The 27402-nt window shown below is 44.1% G+C and overlaps 1 protein-coding gene across 1 annotated transcript in view; it reads right to left on the bottom strand.

Moving 5' to 3' along the window:
- cfap61 (cilia and flagella associated protein 61) overlaps positions 1-27402 on the bottom strand; it is a 216307-nt gene that overhangs the window by 169528 nt on the left and 19377 nt on the right. The window contains exons 5-6 of the mRNA XM_078557547.1: positions 25069-25136; positions 24828-24951 (exon numbers count right to left, since the gene is read on the bottom strand). Coding sequence (XP_078413673.1) covers positions 24828-24951; positions 25069-25136 — 192 coding nt within the window. The remainder of the gene's footprint in view (positions 1-24827; positions 24952-25068; positions 25137-27402) is intronic.

Raw genomic sequence — 27402 nt, 5'->3', positions numbered from 1 at the left:
TTGCCAAACAGCACTTGAACAGGCCGTCTGTTTGCCTTGATAGATAGGGCAAAGGTGCGTGTTATAGGATATTTACAAAGAAAAACTAAAAAATGGCTGATAATTGCATTTCATGCTGCTACTACAATGGGCTTGAATTGAAGGCCCTGATGGGGTTGAGCACAGAGATACGTGGGCTTGGAATTTTGTGCAGCTGGCCAATGTGCCAGTATACTAGCACCATCCCTCTTCCAGGCCATTTTCTTGGAGGAGGGATGGAGGCAGCAGCCAAGGCTATCCTCCTGCAAGTAATCAATGTAGGCAATCAAGGCTCTTTAACGGCCCATTAAGGCCTATTATTAGAGGCTGATTGGAAATTTTTCAGTTGGCCTCTGGGCCCTTGGAGGTGTTTTCTTTAAAGCTTTCGTAGTTTTTTTTATTCAATACAATCTGAACAACATCTAGAGATTTTAGCTCCTTACTTCAGCTCTTTTACAGCCAGACCTAGAGGCAGTGACTGTTTGAGTTTCTCAGCCTTTTCTTTGTCCGTGATGACTAGCATATATAGGTAACTGCCACACGGTACTTTGAATTTTACATTGTCTTTGTTCTTCTTAATTTTCTTAGATTTTGCATCCTTTCTTATTGCTGTTAACAAAAAGTCTTTGATTTCTCCTATCATCCAAGGCACAGCCCGCCTGCCTGGCTTCAGCTGCAGCCACAGATTTTTCTTTGGAGGCGCTGCCCCTCCATAATGGTGGCCTAGCTGCAAAGGGTATTTTTTATTTTAAAATTAAAAAAGTTGGAGACCTTCCACCCTTTAGGTGCCTTCTTCCTCTCTTCCATGACAAAGCAGCCTGCTGCTTCTTCAGTGCTGCAGGGCCTCACATTGGCAATCCAGCTTCAAGCCTGCCCGCCAGCGTTAATTGGATGGCAAGCCTGCCCTCTGGTCACTAACCGGTCAATTTGGAGAAAATCACAGACTGTTCCCACACAGTACAGACTCCTGACCCTGATTTGACCCTGACGTTGGGCTCCTGAAGCCCGCAGGGAAAATCCTGCCCGATATCTTTAAATACCCAGTAGGAATATAATAATATTTGGTTTTTAACACAGTGTACAATCAGGAATGACCATCCTCTCATAAATTCACTTTCTGTAAATCTGCAAATCTGTAGTGTGAGAAAAGTAAGAGTCCCTTAAAAGTCTTTATTTGGCAAGGACCAAAGCAACTGAGTCTGTTTCCAATTCTATTCTGGCTCTGTTAGTTTATCCTGTTTGAATTTTGTGAGCCAAGAGCTCTAGAAAGTTGAATGGTTTGGTGGATAAGACTCAACATTTCAAGCTCAAGAGGGAAAATCAAACAGAGCCACAAATAGAGCAGCCAGCATTGCAGGGGAGAGTGGCAATGTTGGAACATTAAGCTAACTTCACGGAGCAGCCCTGGAGAACTTTGTGTTTCATTGCTATAGATGTACATCTGTATTTTCTAACCTCAAAATCTGTCACAATTCTTCAATAATTCAGTGTCCTCTCCCCTCTTAATTTGTTTCTGTACAGTATAATGTTAATGAATTCCCTGGCAGTTACCCTTGGGTGACAATTAATATATAAGTCACAACCAAGTTGCATGATAGAACTGTAGCTCAGTGGTCTCACATGAGTTTTTATGAAACACAGCTTGTAATTAATCCATCAGTTATCTTTTCCTGTTTCATTAACATATTCACTGAATTATGAAACATGATGCAGATAGTAGCTTAACCCTTACTCTGGCTACCAAGATCAGAAAACAGCTGTTAAAGGTTTATTTTCATTTAGTTTGAGATTTGGTGATACTGGCAATGTCACATTTATTGCATATCTCTAGTTGTCCCAAGAGGATGGTCACCTTCTTAAATCACTGCAGTTCTTCTTGTGATGGTGTTCCCACAATGTATCAGGTTGGGAATTCTAGAATTTTGACTGGTCAACGCTGAAGGAACAGAAATATATGTGTCCCCAGCACGGTGTGCAACTTGGAGAGGATGGTCTTTCCACGACATTGTTGCTCTTGTCCTTATTATTAGTCGAAATCATAGGAGTGAGGTACTGTCAAAGTAATCTTGATGAGTTGCTCAGTGCATCCTATAATTTGTACAATCTGCAGAGCACAATGCTAGTGGAGGAGGGGCTGGATTTTAAATCCAGTGTCAGCAACACCAGTTAAGCAAATTGCCCAATCCTAAGTGGTGACATGAAATGTTAACTGTGTTCCTCTCCGCAGATGCTGTCAGACCTGCTGAGTTTTTCCAGCTATTTTTATTTTTGTTGCAGGTTTCCAGCTTCCGCAGTATTTTGCTTTTATCTAGGTGGTGACATGTCTTGTAGCTGCACCCACTCAGAGCATTGGTAAGTATTCACAATCTTGAATTAGGTTTTGTAAATGATGGAGCATCTTTGAGGAGTTGGGAAGTGAGGCACTTGTCATTGACTATCCAGTCTTTAACCTGATCTTACACCACAGTGCAGATATGACTAGTCTAACTGAGCTTCCGGTCTGATGGTGGTTCCTTTGAAGGTCAAAGGGGATAGATAGACTTTCTCTTATTTGAGATGGTTATCACCTGGCACTTATTTAGCACATAGATTACCTGCCACTTGCCAGCCTAAGCTTAACTATTATCCAGATCCTACTGTAGACTGGCACGTGCTACTTCATTAGTGAAAGTCTTATGAATGGAACTGAACACTCAAGAATTTCCAGCGAATAACCTCACTCCTGACTTTATGATGAAGGGAAGATCACTGAAGAAACAGCTGAAGATGGTTGGTTTGGGGACACTTCCCATTAAAAGCTACTGCAGTGGTGTCTTTGGGTACGATAACTGCCTTGCCACAACCACAAACTAGTTATTATTTTATGATACAAAGATGGTTAGATACCACAGTAATGAGGCAATTTTACAATAAAGGTGCAAAATGATATTAAATAAGTTCATAAAATCAATTTAGCCAAGATGTCCAAGATGAACCATAGAGGCTTAATCTAACCTGGAAGGTCGTTTTACCCAACCTGTGGTTTCTTTCTTCTTTGCACACTTGTTTGCAATGCTTATTTTTGCTTCAGCTAGCATCATTGGGAGCTGACTAAGGATAGCCCATTGTATATTCCTTTATCACATTTGGATATTCTGTAATTTGTGACAATCAATACTGACAGGTGTTTGGATTTTAGTGCCATTCAGTTGACCCCTATGCCATAGTCCACTTAGTGTTTGAATATTATCTAGGTCTGCCATCTACTGTGGGCCCTCAGTGTTGCAAACGTACCAGCATGAGTTCCCTCCTTTGTCCTGTCAGTAGTGACAACGATGATTAGTTATTTTTGTACAGGTACCTCTGCAGGTGTTGCAGAAGTTTTCTTTAGTTGTTAGAAATCCACAGATGTTGTCCAGATAAAGCATGGGAAATGGAATGTTGCCTTTATGCAATTCTGGGTTGTTTGTAGGTTAAGGAACATGTGAGAATAAACCCCAAAACTGGATGGCTTTACAATCTGAGGTTGACTCACTGTGTATCCAGCTGTAGTATTCCAGGACTGGGCACATGCAACTGGTGACAGTTCGTGGCTGATCTTCTCCGTGCTTTCTCCACAAATGACACCATCAGCCCAGCCTGTCAATAGTATGCTATTTCAGAGCCACATCCCTCTGCAAAGTTATGCCCAGGAGTTTCATGCATTTTATTAGACATGACAGAAATCCAATCATCACAACATGTTCCCTATGCTTCCTTCTTTTGGAGAATACATAATATATTTTCTGGAGTTCATCAGAATTAATCATTCCAGTGTCCATTTGTCCAAATCATCTAAGCATCCTTAGAGTTTTTCTACTGCTATTGCTGAACTCATGGAGGATGCCCAAACTGTGGGCAAGGCCCAATCCATTGTTTGGGTGTTGTCATAAAATAAAAAGCACGAGTGGGCTTAAAACGGACCCCTGGGGAACTCCCATCATTGGCAAATCCTCTTGGAAATCTCTATATCCCCATTACAACACTAATTTGCACTCTGCCAGGAAATTTGATATCCATCAAATTGGTTCACTAGGGATGTTGAGCTATTGTGGCCCATTAAACCAAACCTTGTGGAAAATCTTTTTCACTTCCAAGCACACTCCCAATGTCAATACTTTCTTGCTAAAGAATCCCATTTGGTTTCAGCTGAAGTCAATGCCTCGAGATGATACTGGAGGGGATATATGATCACTCTTTCCAGTGGTTTTCCCAGGTAGTTCAACAGCCTGATCAGTTGTTCATTTCTGGGGTCACTGGACTCTTTGCCTGGCTTGTGGCCAGGAAATTTCAAGCATCTTGGGAATTAGCCCAGTGTGACGGAACAGACCCTCACACTATATTTTTATAAAAATACATCCTTATTCCTATTTCTTAATTTAAAACTGGACCTGAGCTGAAGAAAGACTATGAAGATGGCTGACCCTCTCTCTGTGAGTTTTTGACTCTGACCGCAGAACAAAAGAAGCCACTTTGCAGTTTCTGAAATCTCACATCTCATTATCTCTGAGGAGCTACCAACTTTGAAGTTGGGATGGCCACTGCACATCGCAAACTCAAACAGAGCCTCGTCAAAGACTTTTTGTATTTGATAACCCAGGTTTGCCAGCGGAGGCAGAAAATTTACTAAGACAAATACCTTTCAAACATTCCTTTTAACCTAACCCGGAGAGCAGCGTGTTCCCATTGTAATATAATAGTCCACTGAATGCTGGAAGTTGCGAGAAAAGCCTGTGGGTCTAATAAGAGAAGAGTGGTCCCCGGAAGGATGCTCCAATGGATAGTGCAGCAAAGACCCTCGCTGCAGGAACTAGCCCCCGAGGGCATGGCATAATGCGTGTCCAAGCCAGACAAACTCTCAGAGAGCTTTCGGAGTTGTGTCCTTTCAGGAACCATGTCCCCATATCTGTCCCAAGATGTGAGCAAGGCTGTTGTACTGCTCCAGGACACAGTAACCAAGCAGTCTTTAATGCTGGAGAGAAACATAAACCACACCACCCCACCACCCCTCCCCACCCACTGCGCCCTCCCCTCCCCAAGTTCTCCCTGAGGGCCAAAGCAATAATCTGTGGAATGAGAGGAGGAACTGTGTTTGCACACCTCCATAGGGTCCACCTAGAGTGTGACCTTGAGTCACAGTAGGAATCGTCCCTGAACTACCAGTAGCAGCAATCAATTTCCTCCTCAGAAATGATTTGGCTGGCAGCAAAGTGTTAGCTAGGAAAAGAGAAGAGGCCAGCATCAGCAAGCAGAAATCTGCAGGAGTACAGAAGGCTGGGGAATGTTCTGAGGCCCAAAAGGATGAAATATAACCCATAACCATTGAGCGAGAGCCGCTTGAATTTAACTAGGCCAAAGCCAGGCCAGTAAAATTAAAAGGGTCAATAGAATTTAAAATAGACTCTCAGGGTATTCCTGAATTAAACAGGAGCCAGAGAAGTCCCAGAGCAGGAAAAGAGATAGTGAGGGAGATGCCCCACATAGCCAAAGAGCCTGAAGGAAGGCAAATTATTAAAACAGGAAAGAAAACAGTTAAGGAATTGTCTGAAGTATGGCTGGCAGAAACCTTCTTTCCAAATTTAAATAGGGACAAAGGGAGTCCCCAAATAGACAAGCTGATAGAGAGTGAGATGCCTCACCCAGTTGAAAAGCCACAACGGAGTATAGCCGGAGCTGCCCCTCCACGTGATGGTAGAAGCATTCAAGGGGACATGGAACGAGTTAGGAGAGCATCCACTCCCGAGCCAAAGGCACAGGCTAAGAAGTCATTGATTGGTTTGGCTAACAGTTTTATGGCAAATTTAAATGGAGACCAGGAAAGTTCCCAAATCAACCTGGAAAGAGTGAGGGTGATGCATCACCTAGTTGAAAAGCCACAGGGCGGTGCAGCGAAAGCTGACCATCCACCAGAGAAAAGTGGTGCTCCAAAAGATATGGAACAGCCTAGAGGAAACTCATTCCCAAAACAAAAGATAAAACACCCAACAGTAACAATGGATTGTAGGGGGACACAGGTGAAGCCCACTTTGAAACGCCTACTATCCAACTGACCAGCAGAGAGATTCCAGCAAGATTGGACCCAATGCTCACCCACCTTAATGCAGGATTGTGAGGCAACCTGACAGAGCTGCCCACTGCATTTAAAATGCCCGATAACAATCAGGCTACATCACTGTAGCCCTAACTAATATGGATGTGGAAGAGCTCCCTTCCAGAAGACAGTTTTCCTATCATCCGGGCCCAGAAAAGCTGACCCAGGTTCGGAAGATTAACTGCCTGTTGCAGTGTCAACCCATAGTGCTTAGCAATAGTATCTGGAACACCCCAACTGCACTTGCATCTGAGCTGGACACTGAACTGGAAATCCTGAAAAAAGCCAAAAACCCCCAACTACCTGACACTCAGCTTGACCACAGTGCCTGGGTATGAACAACTGAACCCACAAGTTACCAAGGTGAACAGGGATGGGCTAAGCATAACAAGAACAGGTCAGCCCTGTGATCAACAGACTTTGCACTTACTGAGTGAGGCACCCAGCATTCCCCTACAGATAGCCCAGGACAGCTTGACCATTATTAACCTCCTGAATGCTAACCATCCTGTAAAACCCCCCAGACCCTTTAGAAGTTACATAATCAGGAACTGGACAGGCACTGAGTTCTGAAAACAATGCCTTTGCTTATGTCTGATCCCCAACAGTGAAGAATTCAGAACTCTAACCCCCGAATAGACTCCCCAATAAAGATAGATTTTGAATCTTCCCAGGTCACCTAAACATTCCACATTGCAGGAAAGGTTAATGTCCTTTCTGATGCCCCATCCCAGGATTAAACTTCATAAATGCAGCAGGAAACTGCCATTGCTCCTGCTAGCTGTGTGTTTGACTTTCCAGAGTGAATGAGAGAATGAATGCATGTTTCTTTACTCCTGGTTTTTCTTTCACAATACTACATAGAAACATTGAAATCGAATACCGTTTTTCTCTCCGAGGCTGGGAGGTCTGGCAGAACAGACCCTCACACAGTGCATTTTTATAAAAATATATCCTCATGCCTATTTCTTAATTTAATACTGGATCTTGGCTGAACAAAGATCATTACAACGCCTGATCCTCCGTCTGTGAGTTTTTGTTGTGACCCCAGAACAAAAGAAGCCACTTTGCAGTTTTGGAAATCGCAAACCTCGCTTTCTCCGAGGAGCTACTAACAATCACATGGGGATTGCACAGCCCAACTTTAAAGGGAGCTACATCGAAAGCCTTTTGTATTTCATAACTCAGGCTTGCCAGCGAAGACAGAAAGTCTACTAAAACAAAGACTTCTCAAACATTCCTTTTAACCCATGATGGCAGGGACATTTAGCTGTCCTGGAGACCCAGCCGAATTCCAGACAATGGATAAACATCCTTTGTTGAAGATCTTGTGGAAAGGTAAGGTCACGTGACCCAAGTCTCTGGCTTGTTGAACAAGTTAATAATTCCTTGCTGAGCTGCATAGCCCAGTCCCCTGCTTTGACATTTGGCTAGCAAGCTGCACCAATGGAGCTCTGGTCCAGATTGTACACCTGGCCCCATCTACCTTGCCTCTTCTGGAAGTTCTGTATTACTACCTACCAAACTGATTCATCTCTGCGTGCCTATCTCATCTGGTGAATTCAACACCGCCAGAAAAGTGAATTTTACAACATTGGTTTTCAGCCTGCCGACCTCCATGAAGGAATACCTCAACGGACTTTGATTCTGGACTCTGGAACTCACGTGAACCAATATTTATTTTTCTCTGTGCTTTCTGTACGGCAAGACCTCCTTTTCTCTATCCCTCTTTACTTTATGAGTGCCGAGGGGAAGTTGCAAACTCTCCTTTTCACATTTTGAGTGTGTGCAATAAACTAACCCTTTGAGTTCATCCTACCTCAAGTTTGCTGCGGGGTTATTCGTAGAAACTGGATCACACAAAAAACTGAGGGGCTGGGCAATAGTAAAAAGAAACAATTCAAAACATTTTTCTGTTTACGGACAGGTGGTGAAAGGTAAAGGTCCCACACCCATTTCTAAAATGGGAGTGAGATTGAGACGATGCTTCAACAAGGGGTTATTTCACCAGTCACTAAACTAGCCAGGTGGTGCTCTGGTATGGCACCAGTTCCAAAACTAAATGGTTCCATCTGAAATAGCATTGACCCGATGCAACTGATCAAGGCTGGTGAACAAGAAATACATCTGATGGAGCCGGTAGATGAGAACCTAGCCAAACTCGCAAAGAGTACAATCTTTATTAAGCTCGATGTAACAGTGGATTCTGGCAGTTACTGCTGGATCAGGAGTCAAAACTTCTAACCACCCACTGGACGTTACTGTTTCAAGCATCTGCCTTTTGGCATCATGTCCAAAGGACGATGTCCAACACACTAGAAGGTATGAAAGCTGTCATATGCCACATAAATGACATTTAAGGAAGAACATGACCAAAGTATAAGAGAACTATTAAGAACACTGCAAGATGCTGGTTTAACACTCAACGAGAAGTGAGAGTTTTCCAAAATCACAATAAAATTCCTAGGCCACAGTATACAGGCAACAGGAATCACTACAGGCTTGTAGAAGTCAAAAGCCACAAGAGATTTCCTGCCTCACAGGAATAGCACCGAACTACAAAGGTTTATGGCTATGGTTAACCAACTGGGAAAATTCCTACCTCACCTCGCACAAGTAAATGAAGCTCTAAGGCAGCTTTTGTGACAAGATCATGCATGTACTGGACTTAGCAATCATTTGAAATAATCAAAACATTATTGATATCTTTGGAGATCCTAGCTCACTATGGTCCTGAACTTTCAACTATTGTAGTGGTGGATGCGAGGGCAAAATGACTGGGAGCGGTGTTATTCCAGATCCAGAGTAATGGAACAAGAAAACCTGTCTATTATGCATCAAGGTCCTTAACTGAGACTGAACAATGTTATGCTGTCAGAGAAAGAAGCCTTTGCAGTGACTTGAGCATGTGAAAAATTTTCTGATTACGTCTTGGGCCTACAATTCAAGATCAAAACTGATCACAAACCACTGGTAACCTTGTTGAACACCAAGGAAATCGGAAAAACGCCAGGGATTCAGATTGAGGCTCATGCGATATGACGCTAGTATGGAGTATGTGCAGGGTAAATACCAAACCGTGACACTCTGTCACGGATACCCACCAATTACCCAGAACAAGAAGATAAAATTTTCATTAAGGAACTCAAGGCCTTCATAACATTAACCACTTGATATTCGACAGCAACAGAGTAGAAGTTGCAAGAATTTCAAGAGGCTTAAAGGTGAGAAGAAGAATGTATGCAGATTCACACATACTGCCTTGATGGATGGCAACAGCATATTGCTTGGAACCCTGTACTGAGGCAGTACTTTGAACAATGTCGCCACATTAGCAGCATAGATGACCCCTTGGTCTAAAATGAGCAATTGGTGGCACCATGCGCTCTCTGCCTGGGAGTCCTCCAGAAGATTCAACAAGCACATCTTAGTAATTCCAAGTGTCGGGCCAGAGCACAACAGTCCACATGGTGGCCGGATATACCACATTCTATTGAAGACATGGATCTAAATAATACACGCCAATCCAGTGCGTGGGCTGCGTACCTGAAAGCGGCTGGCATTCAGACTACTGATCCTGCCGCCCAAAGACGCCGAATAAAGCATCAGTTGGGCCAATTAAGGGTGCTGGGTGGGTTCCAGGCAGCAGACTGAGAGTATCCCGCTCAATCATAGTAGGGCGCTATATCCGGCATTGGAGCTCGCCAGAGCGTAATTTAAAGGGTCACTCTGGCCTCTTCAGCAGTGCAATGCAGAAATGTGCCTCTCTGTATGAGGTCTCAGGTTCTTAAATCATGAATTTAAGTCAGTGCACATCTGCTTCTTCCACAAGGCACATCCAGTGGCCAAAGAACACTGAACAGCTAAGATTTCACTCTGCCCTCAGATCAGACAACCCACCATTACAGCCCGCCTGATGAACAAACGAGAAATATGGCTGGCGTAAATCCCACTCCGAAAGTGTTTTATTCCATTCTGCACGTATTACGGCAGTAGGTTGCCTTTTTAATGAGAACTACTTGCATATTACCTTCAGTTTGCAAAGTGTGGGTTGGCTCCTGATTTCCAGACCTGTCCTCTAACTGTATGATCCCAGACTGGCATGATGATGCCAAGAACGCGACCTGATGTCTTCGCATCCTATAATACGTTGGCGCATGCGCGTTTTGCTCCTGTTTTTGGAGCATAGTATTCAGGCCATGGTCTCCAGCTGTGTCACCTGTACCATTCACAGCCAGGAGCATAGAACCACTTCTGCCCTCATTTTTCCCATCCAAGTCATGGGAATGCCTTGGTATGGACCTATTCGAATTCAAAGGAAAAGTATTTCTCATGATTGTGGATTATTATTTCTGCGGGAGAGAGGTGCAAAAGCTACATGGCCTCACCTCTGAAGCTGTTATAACCTCTCTGAAGAGGATGTCTTCCACACACGGCATTCCAGACACTGTCATCTATGACAATGGGCCACAAGTCGCCAATGAGTGTTTCCAATCCTTTGCAGCATCATATGGATTTGGCCCTGTCACAAGCTCACTGAAATACTTTCAGGCCAACCAAGGCTGAAAGAGGCGTATGTACCTTTAAAGATCTACTTAGAAAAAATGAACACTTTGAGCTAGCCCTGCTCAGTCATCGCTTTACACCGTTGCAGAACAATTTCTCCTCATGCAAGCTTTTGATGGGCCACAAGCTAAGAACACAACTTCCTTTCCTCCCCACACATTGAAACCAAATGTCACAGTGGAAGACCATAGTCGTGTCAGACAAAGGGAAGAAGATTACAGAGCAGGCCGAGCCTGCACTTTCAATCAACCACACAGGGTTCACAACCTTCCCACTCTCGAAAAGGGAGAGATGGTGTGGGTTAGAGACCAGCAGCGAGAAGGTACCATAATGGAGAAATTACAACAACCAAGATCGTATCTGTTCCAGACTGAAACACGTGTCATCCGAAGATACAGCAGTGCCTTGATTTCAATAAACAGGAAACCATTAGCAGGATGGGCTGCATACCCTGATCCTCAGGAGGACGCCATGCCTGCAGAACCACTAATGAGGGAAACAAGGAGTAAAAACTCTCAGGAAATGAGTTCGGAGTGAACAGATCCGCAACAACCTCAAAAAGAACTCTATACACATTCAGGGAGATCGGTGAAACCACCAAAGAGACTGTGCCTTTAAAAATAGAGGCTTTGGAGGGATGTGTAGGAGGATATGTATATAATAATGTAGGGATAAAGACTTGGGGGGAGACGAAGAGTAAAGGGTTAACTCTAACATGAATCTAATAACAGCTACTGAGCATGTGCATAAGGAGCTATGTCATAATGAGATCACTCAGGTTCTTCTCACTCATCTTTCTCTAAGAGAGGAGCAGTAGCTCTGTCCTGATATTTTGTAATCTTGTATATAGTTAGTTACATAAATAAAAGTACTTTTAAGGAAAGATCTTTGCCTCAGCCTGAACTCTTACTAGACACCCAAGGTCTTCCGAGACAAATCAACAATAACACTTCTAAAGTACTTCATTGGCCATAAAGCACTTTGGGATGTCCTGAGATCACCATATAAATGCAAGATTTCTTTCAGTAGCTTTTTGACTGCAGCATTGAGGAGCACCCAACATCGGGTGTTTTGAACTGAAGTCCCCCAAGATTAGCATATTGTTCCCAAATATGAGATTTATTTTGAATAAGTTCTGTGGTGGAAAAGTCCCTGTTGGGTATAGACAGACACAATCTTTAGTGGCATTTCTCATTCTAGGTAAGCATTGGAAACGCACACTCTAGTCCATAGGCAGCACCAGATGCATTACTAGGTGCAATGTATTGGAAAACTGCTCCTTTCTTCTCCAATCTAATAATTCTGTCGGTCAGTAGGCTAAATTGGTCTATCAGTAATTGAGACCTATATCGCCAACAGTAAGAACAATGTTTTTCTTGATAACTCTCCCTTTTATTCCATATGCTTATAACGTTCAAATGGCTCGGAGTTTCTGCCAGAATTTTCTGTGCCCGCCAGCGTTGGGCGTGTTCGGTGGCGTGAGTGGACAATATGGCAAGGAGGCCAAAAATCGGTTTTATGGTGTTGTGAAACCAGTTTGCGATGTCCGCTCCGCCCGCCAATCACATTGCTTGATGAATCACATCACATTGTTTGATACCAGCAAACATTTGTGTTGTCATCATATTATTTGATAGCTAATCCAAACAAAGTGAGCAGGCCATAGTCTGGATTGATAACAGGTTTTGAGGATTCCAGTTTGTTTCCTGCCCCTTTACCATATTTATTGCTACTGGTATTGCTGATCTCTGTACATTCACAAGATGTTACAGTCAGAGTCTTTGCTGCAGTCACCTTTGCATATATTTGATTTTCAGCCTTCTTTCTCATGTCATTTGCCTTCTGGGTATTTGTACTACCTTCTATGATGACAGTTTTGTGCACATGCTGGGCAGAATTGGCACAGGTGGCAATATAGCATCATATTTTGACAAAGAATGCTAGAAGTTATGTGACCCTGCCACACTAGACACAGTTAGTGCCGCTCTTGGACTCTGCAGTGCCATAGCCAAATCAATGACTCTTGAGCAATTGAGCAGCCAAGGCTGGAATATGTCCCCCCTCACCCTTGTAAAGGAGAGAGTAAAAGCTTAAGCTACAGTTTTAGGGCATTGTCAGGTTTCTAGTGGGTCAGGGTGAAGAGTTTTATGAGGAAGCTTCTTTTGTAATTCACTATTCCAGGAAATTCTTCACTTCCTCCAATGCTGGTAGCTTTACTTTTTAAAAATTCATTCATGGGATGTGGGCATCGCTGGCTAGGCCATCATTTATTGCCAATGCCTAATTGCCCCTGAGAAGATGTTAGTGAGCTGCCTTCTTGAACCGCTGGAGTCCATGTGGTGTGGTGTCCATCCGCCGTGCTGTTAGGGAGAGTGTGCCAGGATTTTGACCCAGCGACCGTGAAGGAACGACGATATATTTCCAAGTCAGGATGGTGAGTGGCTTGGAGTGAAACTTCCAGATGGTGGTGTTCCCATATATCTGCTGCCTTTGTCCTTCTAATTGGTAGCGGTTGTGGGTTTGGAAAGTACTGTCTAAGGAGACTTGATGAGTTCATACAGTGCATCTTGTAGATGGTACACACTGCTGCCACTGTGCGTCGGTGGTGGAGGGAGTGAATGTTTGTAGATGGGTGACAATCAAGTGGGCTGCTTTGTCTTGGATGGTGTCAAGCTTCTTGAGTGTCGTTGGAGCTGCACAATCAAGCAAATGGACAGTATTCCATCACACACCTGACTTGTGCCTTGTAGATGGTGGACAGACTTTGGGGAGTCAGGGCGTGAGTTATTCGCTGCAGGATTTCTAGCCTTTGCCCTGCTCTTTTTGCCACAGTATTTATGTGGCTAGTCCAGATCAATTTCTAATCAATGGTAACCCCTAGGATGTTGATAGTGGAGATTCAGCGAAGGTAATGTCATTGAATGTCAAGGGGCGAGGGCTAGATTTCTCTCTTATGGGAGATGGTCATTGCCTGGCACTCGTGTGGCGCGAATGTTACTTGCCACTTGTCAGTCCAAGCCTCGATATTGTCCAGGTCTTGCTGCATTTGAACATAGTCTGCTTGTTGCCCTAGCCTCGACTGTTCACCCAGCTTGGGCTAGCTCTTTGGCAGGCCTGTTATTACTTTTGTTTTTACTTAGCTTCAGCAGCCTTTTACACTGTCCAGTTCTGAAGGATAAGAAAAAAATTGCACCTCGGTTAGTGGAGTTAGATTAATTTCAAGAGTGGGAAATCTGCTTCAGGACAGAGGTCACAGGAATTGCAACACAGCTGACTGCCACCTAGATGTGTATAACTCCATTAGATTTCTGTAAATATTCTGATTCCAGAATTTCATGGGCTCCAAGCCCACCAATTGTGCTGGAATCAGACCCGCCAGTGCCCTGTATTAATGATCCCCATTGGAGTTTCTGCAGTCCGTTTCCTGTGCTTCATTTGCATGAGGCTACTGGGGTCAAGTAGCACATGTCATGCTTCCTTGATGTTCACTTGTTTTATGTATCTTTCCATGTCTCTCCCAACCCTAACTCCCCAAACTCACCTGCACTTGCAGAATCAACACTATTTCTACTGGTCCCTAGCAATGCAAGGCAATTGTCCAGGACTTTGCGATCCAGGATGCTAACTAGGTCTGGTCCCACCAGTGGGGCCCATGTGCATTCTTATGGAGATTGGTTTAATTAATTTCTCAAACTACTGTCTGCCACGTATAGCCCAACTCCCTACCCAAGGCAAGGACTAGGATTTCCAAACTTAGATAGTCCCACCCTAAGCCAGCATTTGCCTTGCAAGGGCTGTGAATTCTACAGAACGTCTGTATACAGAAATATTTTATACACTGAAAGCTACAGTGCATGTTTGATTAAAAAAAACAGACGCACAATAGGTAGGAAGATAAATACGAATATACACAGTGGGATAGCTTGTGAATTTGATACTGTATTGCCAAAGATGGACTTGGCACATGCAAAGGCGGGCTTGCAAAATACAAAAATAAAATGATTTGTCTCCAGCAAATTTTCCTCCAACCTCCAATGTTCAATATCATGATTTGGACTTTAATTAAACTATGTGGTTAACATGAATTCAAATCCTGCAGTAAAGTATTCTCCAGGATGGTGTTCAGTGCCCTCTACTGTTGAGTGTTGGAATAATCACAATAAAAACCCAAACTGAAGAGCATACTGCCCAAAAATTTTACATATAAATATAAAACAATACTCTGCCTACAAAACTATCTTTATAAAAGTCTGATTTCTGTTCTTGGAAATCCACTCCAGGGCTCCCCCGCCAATCCTCCTACCTCTCCCCCCATCCACACAATGAGCCCCTGCTCCCACCCCAGAACAGCAACACAAAACAAAGAGGAAGGGTAAAAATAATTTTCATTCTCCCTCAATTGTTGCAGGCTAACTAATAACCTGAAAATCCGGAGCAAAAAAACTCTATCGAACCTACATTGTCCCAGCACAGTCTTACTAAGAAAGCTGGGTGCATCAAAACATCTATTCCTGAATCACCATGCAATCAAATTGTACAATGGATTCAGAAAATATATATGTAGATCCTGACTTTTATAGAATGATGTTAGTGTACACTTTCACAAAATATACCTGAAAATAAGTTGGAATGTATGCTTTTGAAAACTGAATAAAATTATTTTTGAAAACATCTCCAGACTGTATGTGGCAGAAGCTTTACAATATGTATTTGCTGTATCAAAAAACCCATTCACAGGGTAAAGTAGCAAATGGAAGCAGAGCTCAGAGACTAACCATAGAGTTCAGCATCTGCAAGTACCAGGCAAACAAGTACTCATTGTCGGAAATAAAATGAAATGGCCATCAACTACTGAGATGGAACAATATTCAAGGTGGAATATTCCATCACTGTGGTCAAACACTAAAAGGTTCTGACATGAGTGAGATTTTGCATTTGTGCTGTTAAGAAAGGATGGAAGAGAAGAAGAAAGATGACAGGCAATAACAACAAAATAACAAATAATAGCAAGCAGAGTGCTATTGGACATCCAAATGATTTACCAGAAAAAGCACTGAAGGGAAAGATAATGGAAGGGTGATACTTTATCTGCCAAACAAGGACCTCAAGAAGCATCGTAATGCTTTGAGTAAAACAGACTGAAGGCCTAAAACTAGAAAAAGATCTTCTTCAAAAATCCTACAAATCTTCAAGTAGGCTAAAGAAGGTAATCTGCTCAATTTAGGAAGAACAACATTTTGTGGACAAATTATTCACATTACCCCACAAATAAAGTTATTAGGGGGCTGTCTGTTTGAATCAAACCCACAAAGCCAGGAATATGGGCTTGATATTAACACAATCCAGCTCAGTAACATCTGATAGATAGTGAAGGAGGTAAGATGTCCCTAAACACCTTAACAGGTTGTAATACAAAAAGCTAGACGAGGGGTTTTCTTTCTTCAATAGAATCATAAGACCCAATTTTAACTCACTCAAAACACATTCACTTACAAAGTTAAAATCAGACCCAAGGTGATAGGGGATAATCTAGTTTTCCATGTCACAATTTCTTAGAAGCATAGAGTATACGGGAGGGCAAAAAAATTGTGATTTGACAGTATCACAGACTGCAGACAGATGACTGCAGGCAGATGAGGCTGGATGAAATTAATGGGAGGCATCAAGATCTTTCTGCTGATAATAAACCTTCTAAGAGGGTTAGTAATTTTAGTGATGAATGATGCCTATCTGATAGACCTACTTGTTGTCATGATTAATGCTCCAAGTTGTAAGAACGTCAACGTGGATTTATATTGCACCTTCAACAGAATAAAAGGTTCAAAGGCGCTTCACAGGAACAGTATAAAAAACAAAATTTGACACTGAGCTGAATAAAGAGATATTAAGCAGACAACTAAAAGGGTATATTGTAAGGAGTGTCAGAAAGGAAGAATGAGAGGTGGACAGGCAGAAAGGGTTAGGGATCAAATTCCAAAGCTGAGAGCCTAGGCAGACAAAAGCATGACTACCAATTGGTGGAGCAATTAAAATTGGAGATGCTTAGAGGCTAGAGTCAAGTATGTCCGATGGTTGTTGGGCTGGAGGAGATTACAGCTATCCATCATTTAGTGCTCCTATGGTGTTCCTAAAGAAGGCATGCTAAGCCAAAATGTGCTAAATGAAAATCACTTTCGCATAAGAAAACAAGTAATAAGGGTGAGTTATGTTCCTGACTTGTTAATTTTTTATTAAAATATGTTGGCTGTAGTGAACTTAACTGGCCCAAAAATCCTCTTACGATCTTTTAATAACTTACTTTCTACTTGGCTCCAGCTCGCCACTTCCCGCCTCCAACTCGCTGCGCTCCGCCTTCAGCTTGGCCCTTTTTGCTCGCCACTTCCCTCCCTGACCCTACCGTTCACCGCTTTTCCTGATCCTCCCGCTCGCCATTTCCCTCCCCCAACCCTCCTACTCACCATTTCCCTGACCCTTCCGCACACCACTTTCCACCCTATCTTCCCACTGGCAGCCCCCCTTGCTCCCTCTCAGCCCCCTTGCTCCCTCTCACCCTCTTTCAGCCCCTCTCCCGAGCCCGTGCTCACAGTGAGGGCTCGGGAGGAGGGTAGCACGTGAGGAGGCGAGCGGGTAGCAACGAGAGTTTGGGACAGGGATATAGCGAGCCGGAGGCAAAAACAGAAAATGCTGGAAAAACTCAGCAGGCCTAACAGCATCTGTGGAGAGAAAAAAAGAACAGAGTTAACGTTTTGAGTCCTAATGACTCTTCTTCAGAGCTAAAGAGAATGAAAAATGTAATGAAATTTATATTGTTTAAGGGGAGTGGAGCAGGTGAAGCTGGATAGAAGGCCAGTGATAGGTGGAGGCAAAGAGAGATTGCCCGAGATGTCATGGACAAAAGGACAAAGGGGTGTTAATGATAGTGGTTCTGGTTAAAGGAGGTGCTGATGGTGGCATTAAGGTCAGAAAGTAGAATGTGATAATAGCAGGACAAGGGTAAGCACTCTGGAAAGAACAACATGAACAAGTGACAGGTGGCCCATGTGGGGGTAGGGTGGGGGGAGGGGACAGTGGTAGGAAAAAAGATTGCAATTAGGATAAAAGGTGGGGATAAAACAATGAATAAAAATGAATATAAATAAAAATAAGTGGATGAAAAATTAAAATTAAAAAGTGAAAAATAAAAATTGAAAAATTAATATTGAAAAAAGGGGATAAAAAAGGGATGGGAATGGAGGAGCGAGTTCATGATCTGAAGTTGTTGAACTCAATGTTAAGTCTGGAAGGCTGTAAAGTGCCTAGTCGGAAGATGAGGTGCTGTTCCTCCAGTTTGTGTTGAGCTTCACTGGAACAATGCAGCAGGCCAAGGACGGACATGTGGGCATGAGAGCAGGGTGGAGTGTTGAAATGGCAAGCGACAGGGAGGTCTGGGTAATGCTTGTGGACAGACTAAAGGTGTTCTGCAAAGCAGTCACCCAGCGTTTGGTGTCTCCAATGTAGAGGAAACCGCATTGGGAGCAGCGAATGCAGTAGACTAAATTGAAGGAGGTGCAAGTGAAGTGCTGCTTCACCTGAAAGGAGTGTTTGGGCCCTTGGACGGTGAGGAGGAGGGAGGTAGAGGGACAGGTGTTGCACCTTCTGCGATTACATGGGAAGATGCCATGGGAGGAAGATGAGGTGTTGGGGTGATGGAGGAGTGGACCAGGGTGTCCCAAAGGGAACAATCCCTACTGAGTGCTGACTGGGGCGGGGGGCGGGGGGGTGGGGGGGTGAAGGGAAGATGTGTTTGGTGGTGGCATCATGCTGGAGTTGGCAGAAATGGCAGAGGATGATCCTTTGAATGTGGAGGCTGGTGGAGTGAAAAGTGAGGACAATAGGGACCCTATCATGGTTCTGGGAGGGAGAGGAAGGTGTGAGGACAGAGGCGCGGGAGATGGGTTGAAAATGGTTGAGGGCCTGTCAACCACAGTGGGTGGGGAACCTCGGTTAAGGAAGAAGGAAGATATGTCAGGAGCGCCGCTTTGGAAAGTGGCATCATCGGAACAGATGTGACGGAGGCGAAGGAACTGAGAGAATGGGATGGAGTCCTTTCAGGAAGCAGGGTGTGAGGAGCTGTAGTCGAAGTAGCCGTGGGAATTGGTGGGTTTGTAGTGAATATTGGTGGACAGTCTTATCATCAGAAATTGGGACAGAGAGGTCAAGGAAGGGAAGGGAAGGGAAGTGTCAGAGATGGGCCATGTGAAGGTGATGAAGGGGTGGAAATCAGAAGCAAAACTGATAAATTGGACATCCATGGTGAAGAGGACCTAACCGCCTCCTCTTCGCCATGGATGTCCAATCCCTCTACGCCTCCATCCCCCATCAGGATGGTATGAGGGCTCTCCGCTTCTTCCTTGAACAGAGACCCGAACAATCCCCATCCACCACCACTCTCCTCCCTCCAGCTGAACTTGTTCTCTCACTGAACATTTCTCCTTGAACTTGTCTCACTTCCTCCAAATAAAAGGTGTGGCTATGGGCACCCGCATGGCCCCAGTTATGCCTGTCTCTTTATGGGGTATGTGGAACATTCCTTGTTCCATTCCTACTCAGGCCCCCTCCCACAACTCTTTTTTCAGTGTGTCGATTACTGTTTTAGTGCCGCTTCATGCTCTCGTCTGGACCTGGAAAATATTTTGTCAATTTTGCTTCCAATTTTCACCTCTCCACTTTCCAAAGTGGCGCTTCTGACATGTGTTCCTTCTTCCTTAACCGAGGTTTCCCACCCACTGTGGTTGACAGGGCCCTCAACCGTGTCCGGCCCATCTCCCGCGCATCCGCCCTCACACCTTCCTCTCCCTCTCAGAACCATGATAGGGTCCCCCTTGTCCTCACTTTTCACCCCACCAGCCTCCACATTCGAAGGATCATCCTCCACCATTTCCGCCAACTCCAGCATGATGCCACCACCAAACACATCTTCCTTTCACCGCTCCCCCCAGCCCCACCCCGTCGGCATTCCGTAGGGACCTTTCCCTCCAGGACACCCTGGTCCACTCCTCCATCACCCGCAACAACTCATCTCCCTCCCACGGCACCTTCCCATGCAATCACAGAAGGTGCAACATCTGTCCCTTTACCTCCTCCCCCATCACCGTCCAAGGGCCCAAACGCTCCTTTCAAGTGAAGCAGCATTTCACTTGCACTTCCCTCAATTTAGTCTACTGCATTCGCTGCTCACAATGCGGTTTCCTCTACATTGGAGAGACCAAACGCAGACTGGGTGACCGCTTTGCAGAACACCTTCGGTCTATCCGCAAGCATGACCCAGACCTCCCTGTCGCTTGCCATTTCAACACCCCATGTTACTCTCATGCCCACGTCTGTCCTTGGCCTGCTGCATTGTTCCAGTGAGGGTCAACGCAAACTGGAGGAACAGCACCTCATCTTCCGACTAGGCACTTTACAGCCTTCTGGGCTTAACATTGAGTTCAACAATTTCAGACCATGAGCTCTCTCCTCCATCCCCACCCCCTTTTTAACCCCTTTTTCAATACTCATTTATCAATTTTTATTTTTTATCCACTTATTTTTGTTCATTTTCATTTTTATTCATTGTTTTATCCCCACCTTTTATCCTAATTTCAATCTTTTTTCCTACCGCTGTCCCCTCCCCCCACCCTACCCCCACATGGGCCACCTGTCACTTGTTCATGTTGTTCTTTCCTAGTGCTTACCCTTGTCCTGCTATTATCACATTCTACTTTCTGACCTTAATGCCACCATCAGCACCTCCTTTAACCAGAACCACTATCATTAACACCCCTTTGTCCTTTTGTCCATGACATCTCGGGCAATCTCTCTTTGCCTCCACCTATCACTGGCCTTCTATCCAGCTTCACCTGCTCCATCTCCCTTAAACACTATAAATTTCATTACATTTTTATTTCTCTTTAGCTCTGTAGAAGAGACATAAGGACTCAAAACGTTAACTTTGTTTTTTCTCTCTCCACAAATGCTGTTAGTCCTGCGGAGTTTTTCCAGCATTTTCTGTTATTGATTCAGATTTCCAGCATCCGCAGTATTTTGCCTTTATCTTAGTGAGCTGGAGGGTCAGAATAGTGGTGGTGAGCAGGATGGTCTGGAAAAGGAATCAGTGAGCGGGGGAGTGAAGCAGTGAGCAGGAGGGTTGGGGGAGGTGAGCGACGAGCGGAGGGATCAGGGATGGAAGCAACGAAGTGGTAGCCTGTTTTAAAAAGACTGAGCATGCACAGGAATGACACCAAAATGAAAATGGAGGTAACGCTATTTGTGGAACATCCTAATTTACAAACCGCGCTGAAGCAAAAACATGCAATGAGAACTTGTTTTGAATGGTGGACACCTGTACAGAGATAAAGAGGAGCATGGCCATGCAGAGATTTGTAAAATAAATTTCATTTGAATTCGTTGTGGCAACATAATCATTCTCCCATCAGTATTTAATACACAGAAATTAATTTCAACAAAATACCTGAATGTTCCTTATATTCACCAACTTCTGATTGCCATGAATCTTTTCAGCATTATAGTTAGCCATCTGTTCCTGTACATCTACTGCACTACCTCGATCAACCTCCTTTGTTACCTCTTCATATAATTCAATCAAGCTGGTCTGACACAAACTTACCTGAAACAAATCCATGTTGGCTCTCCTTGATTAACCCATGCCTTTCCCAATGAATGTTTATTTTGTCCCTGGTAATAGTTGTATTCAATTTTACTCAATAATCATCTTGAAATTCCATAAGACCATAAGACATTGGAGCAGAAGTAGGCCATTCGGCCCATCAAGTCTGCTCTGCTATCCAATGAGATCATGGCTGATTTGATAATCCTCAAGTCTACTTTCCTGCCTTCTCCCCATAACCCTTGATTCCCTTACTGATTAAAAATCTGTCTATCTCAGCCTCGAATATACTTAACAACCCAGCCTCTACAGCCCTCTGCGGTAAAGAATTCCACAGATTGACTACCCTTTGAGAGAAGAAATTCCTCCTCATCTCTGTTTTAAGTGGGCACCCCCTTACATGAGATTATGCTGTCTGGTCCCAGTCTCTCCCACAAGGGGAAACAACCTCTCAGCATCTACCCTGTCAAGCCCCCTAAGAATCTCATATGTTTCAATAAGGTCGCCTCTCATTCTTCTAAATTCCAATGAGTACAGGCCCAACCGACTCAACCTCTCCTCATAAGAAAAGCCCTCCATCCCCGGAATCAACCTAGTGAACCTTCTTTGGACTACCTCCAAAGCCAGTATATCTTTCCTTAGATAAGGGGACCAAAGTTGTTCACAGTATTCTAGGTGTGATCTAACTAGTGCCTTGTATTGTTTTAGCAAGACTTCCCTATTTTTATACTCCATTCCCTTTGAAATAAAGGCAAACATTCCATTTGCCTTTCCTATTACCTGCTGAACTTGTATGCTAGCTTTTTGGGATTCATGCACGAGGACCCCCAAATCCCTCTGTGCTGCAGCTTTCTACAGTCTTTCTCCATTTAAATAATATTCAGCTTCTCTATTCTTCCTGCCAAAGTGCTTAACCTCACACTTTCCCACATTATATTCCATCTGCCACGTTTTTACACACTCACTTAACCTGTCTATATCCCTCTGTAGACCCTTTGTGTCATCCTCACCACTTGCCTTCCCAACTATTTTTGTGTCATCCTCAAACTTGGCGATAGTACATTCATTTCTCTCATCCAAGTCATTAATTTATATTGTAAATAATAATGATTGTAAATAATAGGCTCCAGCCACTGATCCCTATCGCACTCCACTAGTTACAGGTTGCCATCCTGAAAATGCCTCCTGTATCCTAACTCTCTGTCTTTTATTAGTTAGCCAGTCCTCTATCCATGCTAATATACTGCCCCCAACACCATGGGCTCTTAAGTAGCCTTATGTGTGGTACCTTATCGAACGCCTTTTGGAAATCCAAATATATTATATCTACTGGTTCCCCTTTATCTATCCTGCTTGTTACGTCCTCAAAGAATTCTAATAAATTTGTCAGGCATGATTTCTCCTTCATGAAGCTATGCTGACTCTGACTGATTAGATTATGCATTTCTAAATGTTCTGCTATTACATCCTTTATAATAGACTCTAACATTTTCCCAATGACAGATGTTAAGCTAACTGGCCTATAATTACCTGTTTTTTGTCTCCCTCCCTTTCTGAATAAGGGTGTTATATTGGCACTTTCCAATCCTCTGGGACTTTTCCAGAATCTAAGGACTCTTGGAAGATTAGGACCAGTGCATCCACTATCTCTGCAGCTATTTCCTTTAATATCCTAGTTTAAGATACCCTAGATTCAAGTAAGTTATTTGCCATGTCAAATGAAATTATAACAAAATTTTGCCTTGAGAATGTCAAATATAAAAGCTGAGAAACAAATACTGAAAACCAGGAAGCTTTTATAGTTCACTGGTTTGGGATGGCTGGAGGTTTATGAACTTTCAAATTCAGAATTTGTTTTAGTTTGCTTCTCGTTTAATAGTAAAAAAAGTTATTTTCCTTTACCATTATCACAATGTTATACAGTCACGATATAGACTAAAGCCTATTCTCTTTCAATGTAACTCAAGCCAGTGGAACATGAAGTATCTAACTTTCCCATCAAAATGTTCTGATTCCTTGGCAGGAAATAATGGAGTTTCTTCTCCACTTTTCCCTTCCTATTGGCCCAGCTCAGATCAAATTCTTAGTTTTGAAAATTAATAGAAAAGTGATATCCTACCACTTTACAAATGGAATTCCAGAGACCTTCTAACCCAGCGTACGTACACAAATACTTTAAATGATTGTTTTAAATCCAAATATTTACCAATATTTACCAAGATGTGAAAGCTAATCATTAATTTTGTTTGTTATAGCTGGCTCAGTGATTGCACTTTCACCTTAGAATGTGATGGATTCAAGCTCCACTCCAACACTTGAGCACATAGAGTGGAATTTAATGGACACCCCTCCCAACGTGAGATTGGAAGCAGGGGGGCATTTAACCAAGCAAGAGCGTGCAGGGTGGGAACCCCGCTGCCTCCCCACCTCCACCCAATTAAGTCCAGGGTGGGAGGTTTTGTGGAGGCCTTCCCTCCAGGATGCTAATTGAGGCCCTTTAGTAGGCAATTAATGCCCATTACTCGCCATTTGGGGAAACCCAACAAGAAAACCATATTGGGGTTGCTTGCAGCCTCCCGTGGAGAGCCCCTAATTTAAAGGCATTCAGTGCCTGATCGAGGGAGCCAGCATCGGGAAGGGGGTGCTATCTGAGAGCCACCTTCCTTGCTGCTGATCCCCCGCCCCACCACCAGCTGGTGTCTGCTCCCCACAAACGCCATCCCACTCTCAATTACCTGTGGCCTGGGCCCCTCGTTGTTCCGAGACCTCTCCCTGGGTGCAGCCGTCACTGCTCCTGGTGAGGCTGCCTGTAATGGAGAGCTGTCGGCCTCTGATTGGCCAGCAGCTCTCTTAGGGAGAACAGGATTTCCACCCTGGTGTTCCTAAATCCTGGAGAAGCTCGACACTGAACATTTAATTGCCCGACAGACACTTGATTGTATCAGGCCTTCCCCAATTGAGGTGATGTGGGGCTCTCGTCATTCCCAACCAAATGGTGAGACCCCCTTCACCAAGATTAAATTCCACCATAATCTAGGCTAACACTTCAGTACAAATAATGAGTGTGTGCTGCATTGTTGGATGAGTTGTCTTTTTTGGAACAGAAATTAAACTGAAGAGCGCAGTTTTCTTGCTCAGGTGGACATCAAAGATCCCATGGCATTATTTACTGATTTATTGATCTATCAACTCTAGTACAACAGAATGACTGGTTACTTATTTCAGGTCTTTTCTTTTGATTTTGCTGTGCATAAATTAGCTGCTATGTTTGCCTACATAATGGTGGCCACACATCATAAAGAGATTGAGTGTACATTGCTTTCTGATGTGTTGATATCTTGTGAGAGGCATCCTAAACTGCAAGCTCACTCTTTCCTCAGACTCTCTGTTCGTTCAAAATGTAACTAAATACAAATTTTAATACCTTTCAGCAAGTCATATGGAAAAAGCAATCCCTACAAGGGAGGTATCCATTAGTAGCTCCATTACCTGGCCTTTCGAATATGTAGCACTGGAACATAATCCTTTCTATAACAGATGAAGGCTGAATAGTGCACACCATCCACCCTCCTATATTGCGGCATGGGTGCAAACAGGACAGATACAGCAGGATCTGGTGTGGAAGTAAGACAAATCATTACTAGATTTACGTGATTGAATAAATTTTTAAAAATAGAAAATATCCGAAAATGAAGAACGAGACCTCTAACAACTCAAAAGAATCTCTTACCTAGGGCAACTTTCTTTCGAACAGCAAGGATTAGAAAGTGCAGTTCGCGGACGGCACCAAAGACGGTCCTATACCAGTATTGGAAAAACATAATATTTTTCATAAATTTTGGTTACATTGGTTAATGAAGCTCAAGGAGAAGAATCAATGAATATCATTTACATATTACAATATTGTACATAATTGTTATTATTTCTGCAGGGGGTATCCACCATAACCTCAGTGCAAAATCTGAAGAAATGATGAGCAATCAAATAATTACACTGGGACATTTATCTAAATGTGAAGAAGTCGTCATGAAACTAAAATTTATAAATCATGCAAACATTAAAACTAACTTAGTACATAAAAGCCTAATCAGTTTACATGGCAAAAAAATGCTATTTAGTGGGTGGAATTTTATAGGGAGGCAGATGGGGCATGCATATTGCTAGGCAGTGATAACATGCCAGGGACGGTCTATAGAGTTTAGGGGGAAGACAGTGGTGTAATGTCACTGGACTAGTAATCCAGAGGCTCAGACTAATCCTCTGGAGGCACAGGTTCAAATCCCACCATGGCAGTTAGTGGAATTTAAATGCAATTAATAAAATTTGGAATTGAAAGCTGGTCTCAGTAACGGTGACCATGAAACTCATTGATTGTCGTAAAAACCCATCTGGTTCACTAATGTCCTTAGGGAAAAAAATCTGCCATCCTTACCTGGTCTGGCCTACATGTGACTCCAGACATGTGGTTGACTCGTAACTACCCTCAGAAATGGCCCAGCCAGCCACTCAGTTCAAGGACAATTAGGGATGGGCAACAAATGCTGGCCTTACCACAACGCCCACATCCCATGAAAGAATTTGAAAAAACGAGCACAGTGGGACTTTTGGCTGGCAACTCTAGCAGTACCCAACAGCACCAGAACTCAGCAGTGGATGACTGCTGGGACTGCAAGGAGGCCCACAGAGGTTGAAGATGGAGGCCAGACCCAGGGCCAGAATTTTTCCCTCGTTGGGTGCGCGTGATCGCCTGCCCGGCAGTGGTTGGGAAATGGGCTCCTGACTGCGATTTCACGTGCACTGAAAAGCTCAGCGCTGCCGGGGTGGGGGCAGGAAGAGGGCTGGCGACAACGTCACCGCGGGAGCTGATGAGCGCTTCGGGAGAGCTCCCTTAAGGCAGACAGCTGCCTCAGGGAGCTGCAAACCTGCAAATAATAAAACAAAGCACAAAAAAGCTGCAAAAAATGTTCATGCAGCATAATCAAGCACCTGAAAGTACACCTCATAAAAATGCTGTCTCCAGATATTTCTTTTTATTTTATTTCCTAATGGAGGTTTCATCATGCGCTTGGATAAGGTTTCATCAAAAAAGTAAAGACCACTTGGCTGATTGGCCCGTCCCCCAACCATAAGGTTGGACATGCCACAAAAAATCGCATTCAATTGTGCCATTAATGGGCTTAATTGCCCACTTAATTGTCAGCAGCGCCGCGCGTGCCTGCCGAGCGCCCCGCGTGCCTGCCGAGCGCCCCGCGGGCCTGCCAAGCGCCGCGCGTGCCTGCCGAGCGCCGCGCGTGCCTGCCGAGCGCTTTGCGGGCCTGCCGAGCGCCCCGCGGGCCTGCCGAGCGCCGCGCGTGCCTGCCGAGCGCTTTGCGGGCCTGCCGAGTGAATTATCACACGAGTGTGCGATGACACCAGGACGCTTGCACGATTTTACGCCCGATCGTGTCGGGCACGTGCCCGCTCGTGGAATGTAAAATTCTGCCTCAGTTAAGTTCTGGGCTTTTAGGGTGGGAAGGGATCTGGGAGCCTAGGGAGTGGAGGGGTGTTGGGGGATGGGTTTTGAAGGCCATGAGGAGGAACAAAGAGGGTTTGGGGGGGTGCCTCCATTGTGCACAGGGCACCCCCTCGAATGATGTTCCCCCTTCTTTCCCACCTTTTCAACAAAATTTTTTTAAAAAACGGCCTTCTGACTCTCGCCCGCCTGCCTATGCCAACTGTGTTGTGGCACGGGCAGCATAATATTCAGATCAACTGGCTTGTTAACAAACTCAATTGCCCATTAATGAGAATTTTTAAAAAATGGCAGGCAGACTGCTGTTTTCGGCACCCAACCACCCACCACTATTACGGGGGTGGGCAGCAAGCCGATGGGTTAGCCGTCCATCATATTTTACATGCCCCCCTGAAAACATGCCAAGCATGGGGGTGGGGTCATAAACTACAGCCCAGTGCATCTTTCTCCCACCTCCAACTTACACATTTAGACCTAAATTTTTCAGTCCCGCCCACTGCGGGAATCATCATGGGTGGGATGGACAATTTGACAGACTAGCAAAAGGCCCAT

Source organism: Cetorhinus maximus, chromosome 14, assembly GCF_964194155.1.
Source record: "Cetorhinus maximus chromosome 14, sCetMax3.hap1.1, whole genome shotgun sequence".
Lineage (NCBI taxonomy): Eukaryota > Metazoa > Chordata > Chondrichthyes > Lamniformes > Cetorhinidae > Cetorhinus > Cetorhinus maximus.
This window is presented reverse-complemented; position numbering and strand designations above follow the sequence as displayed.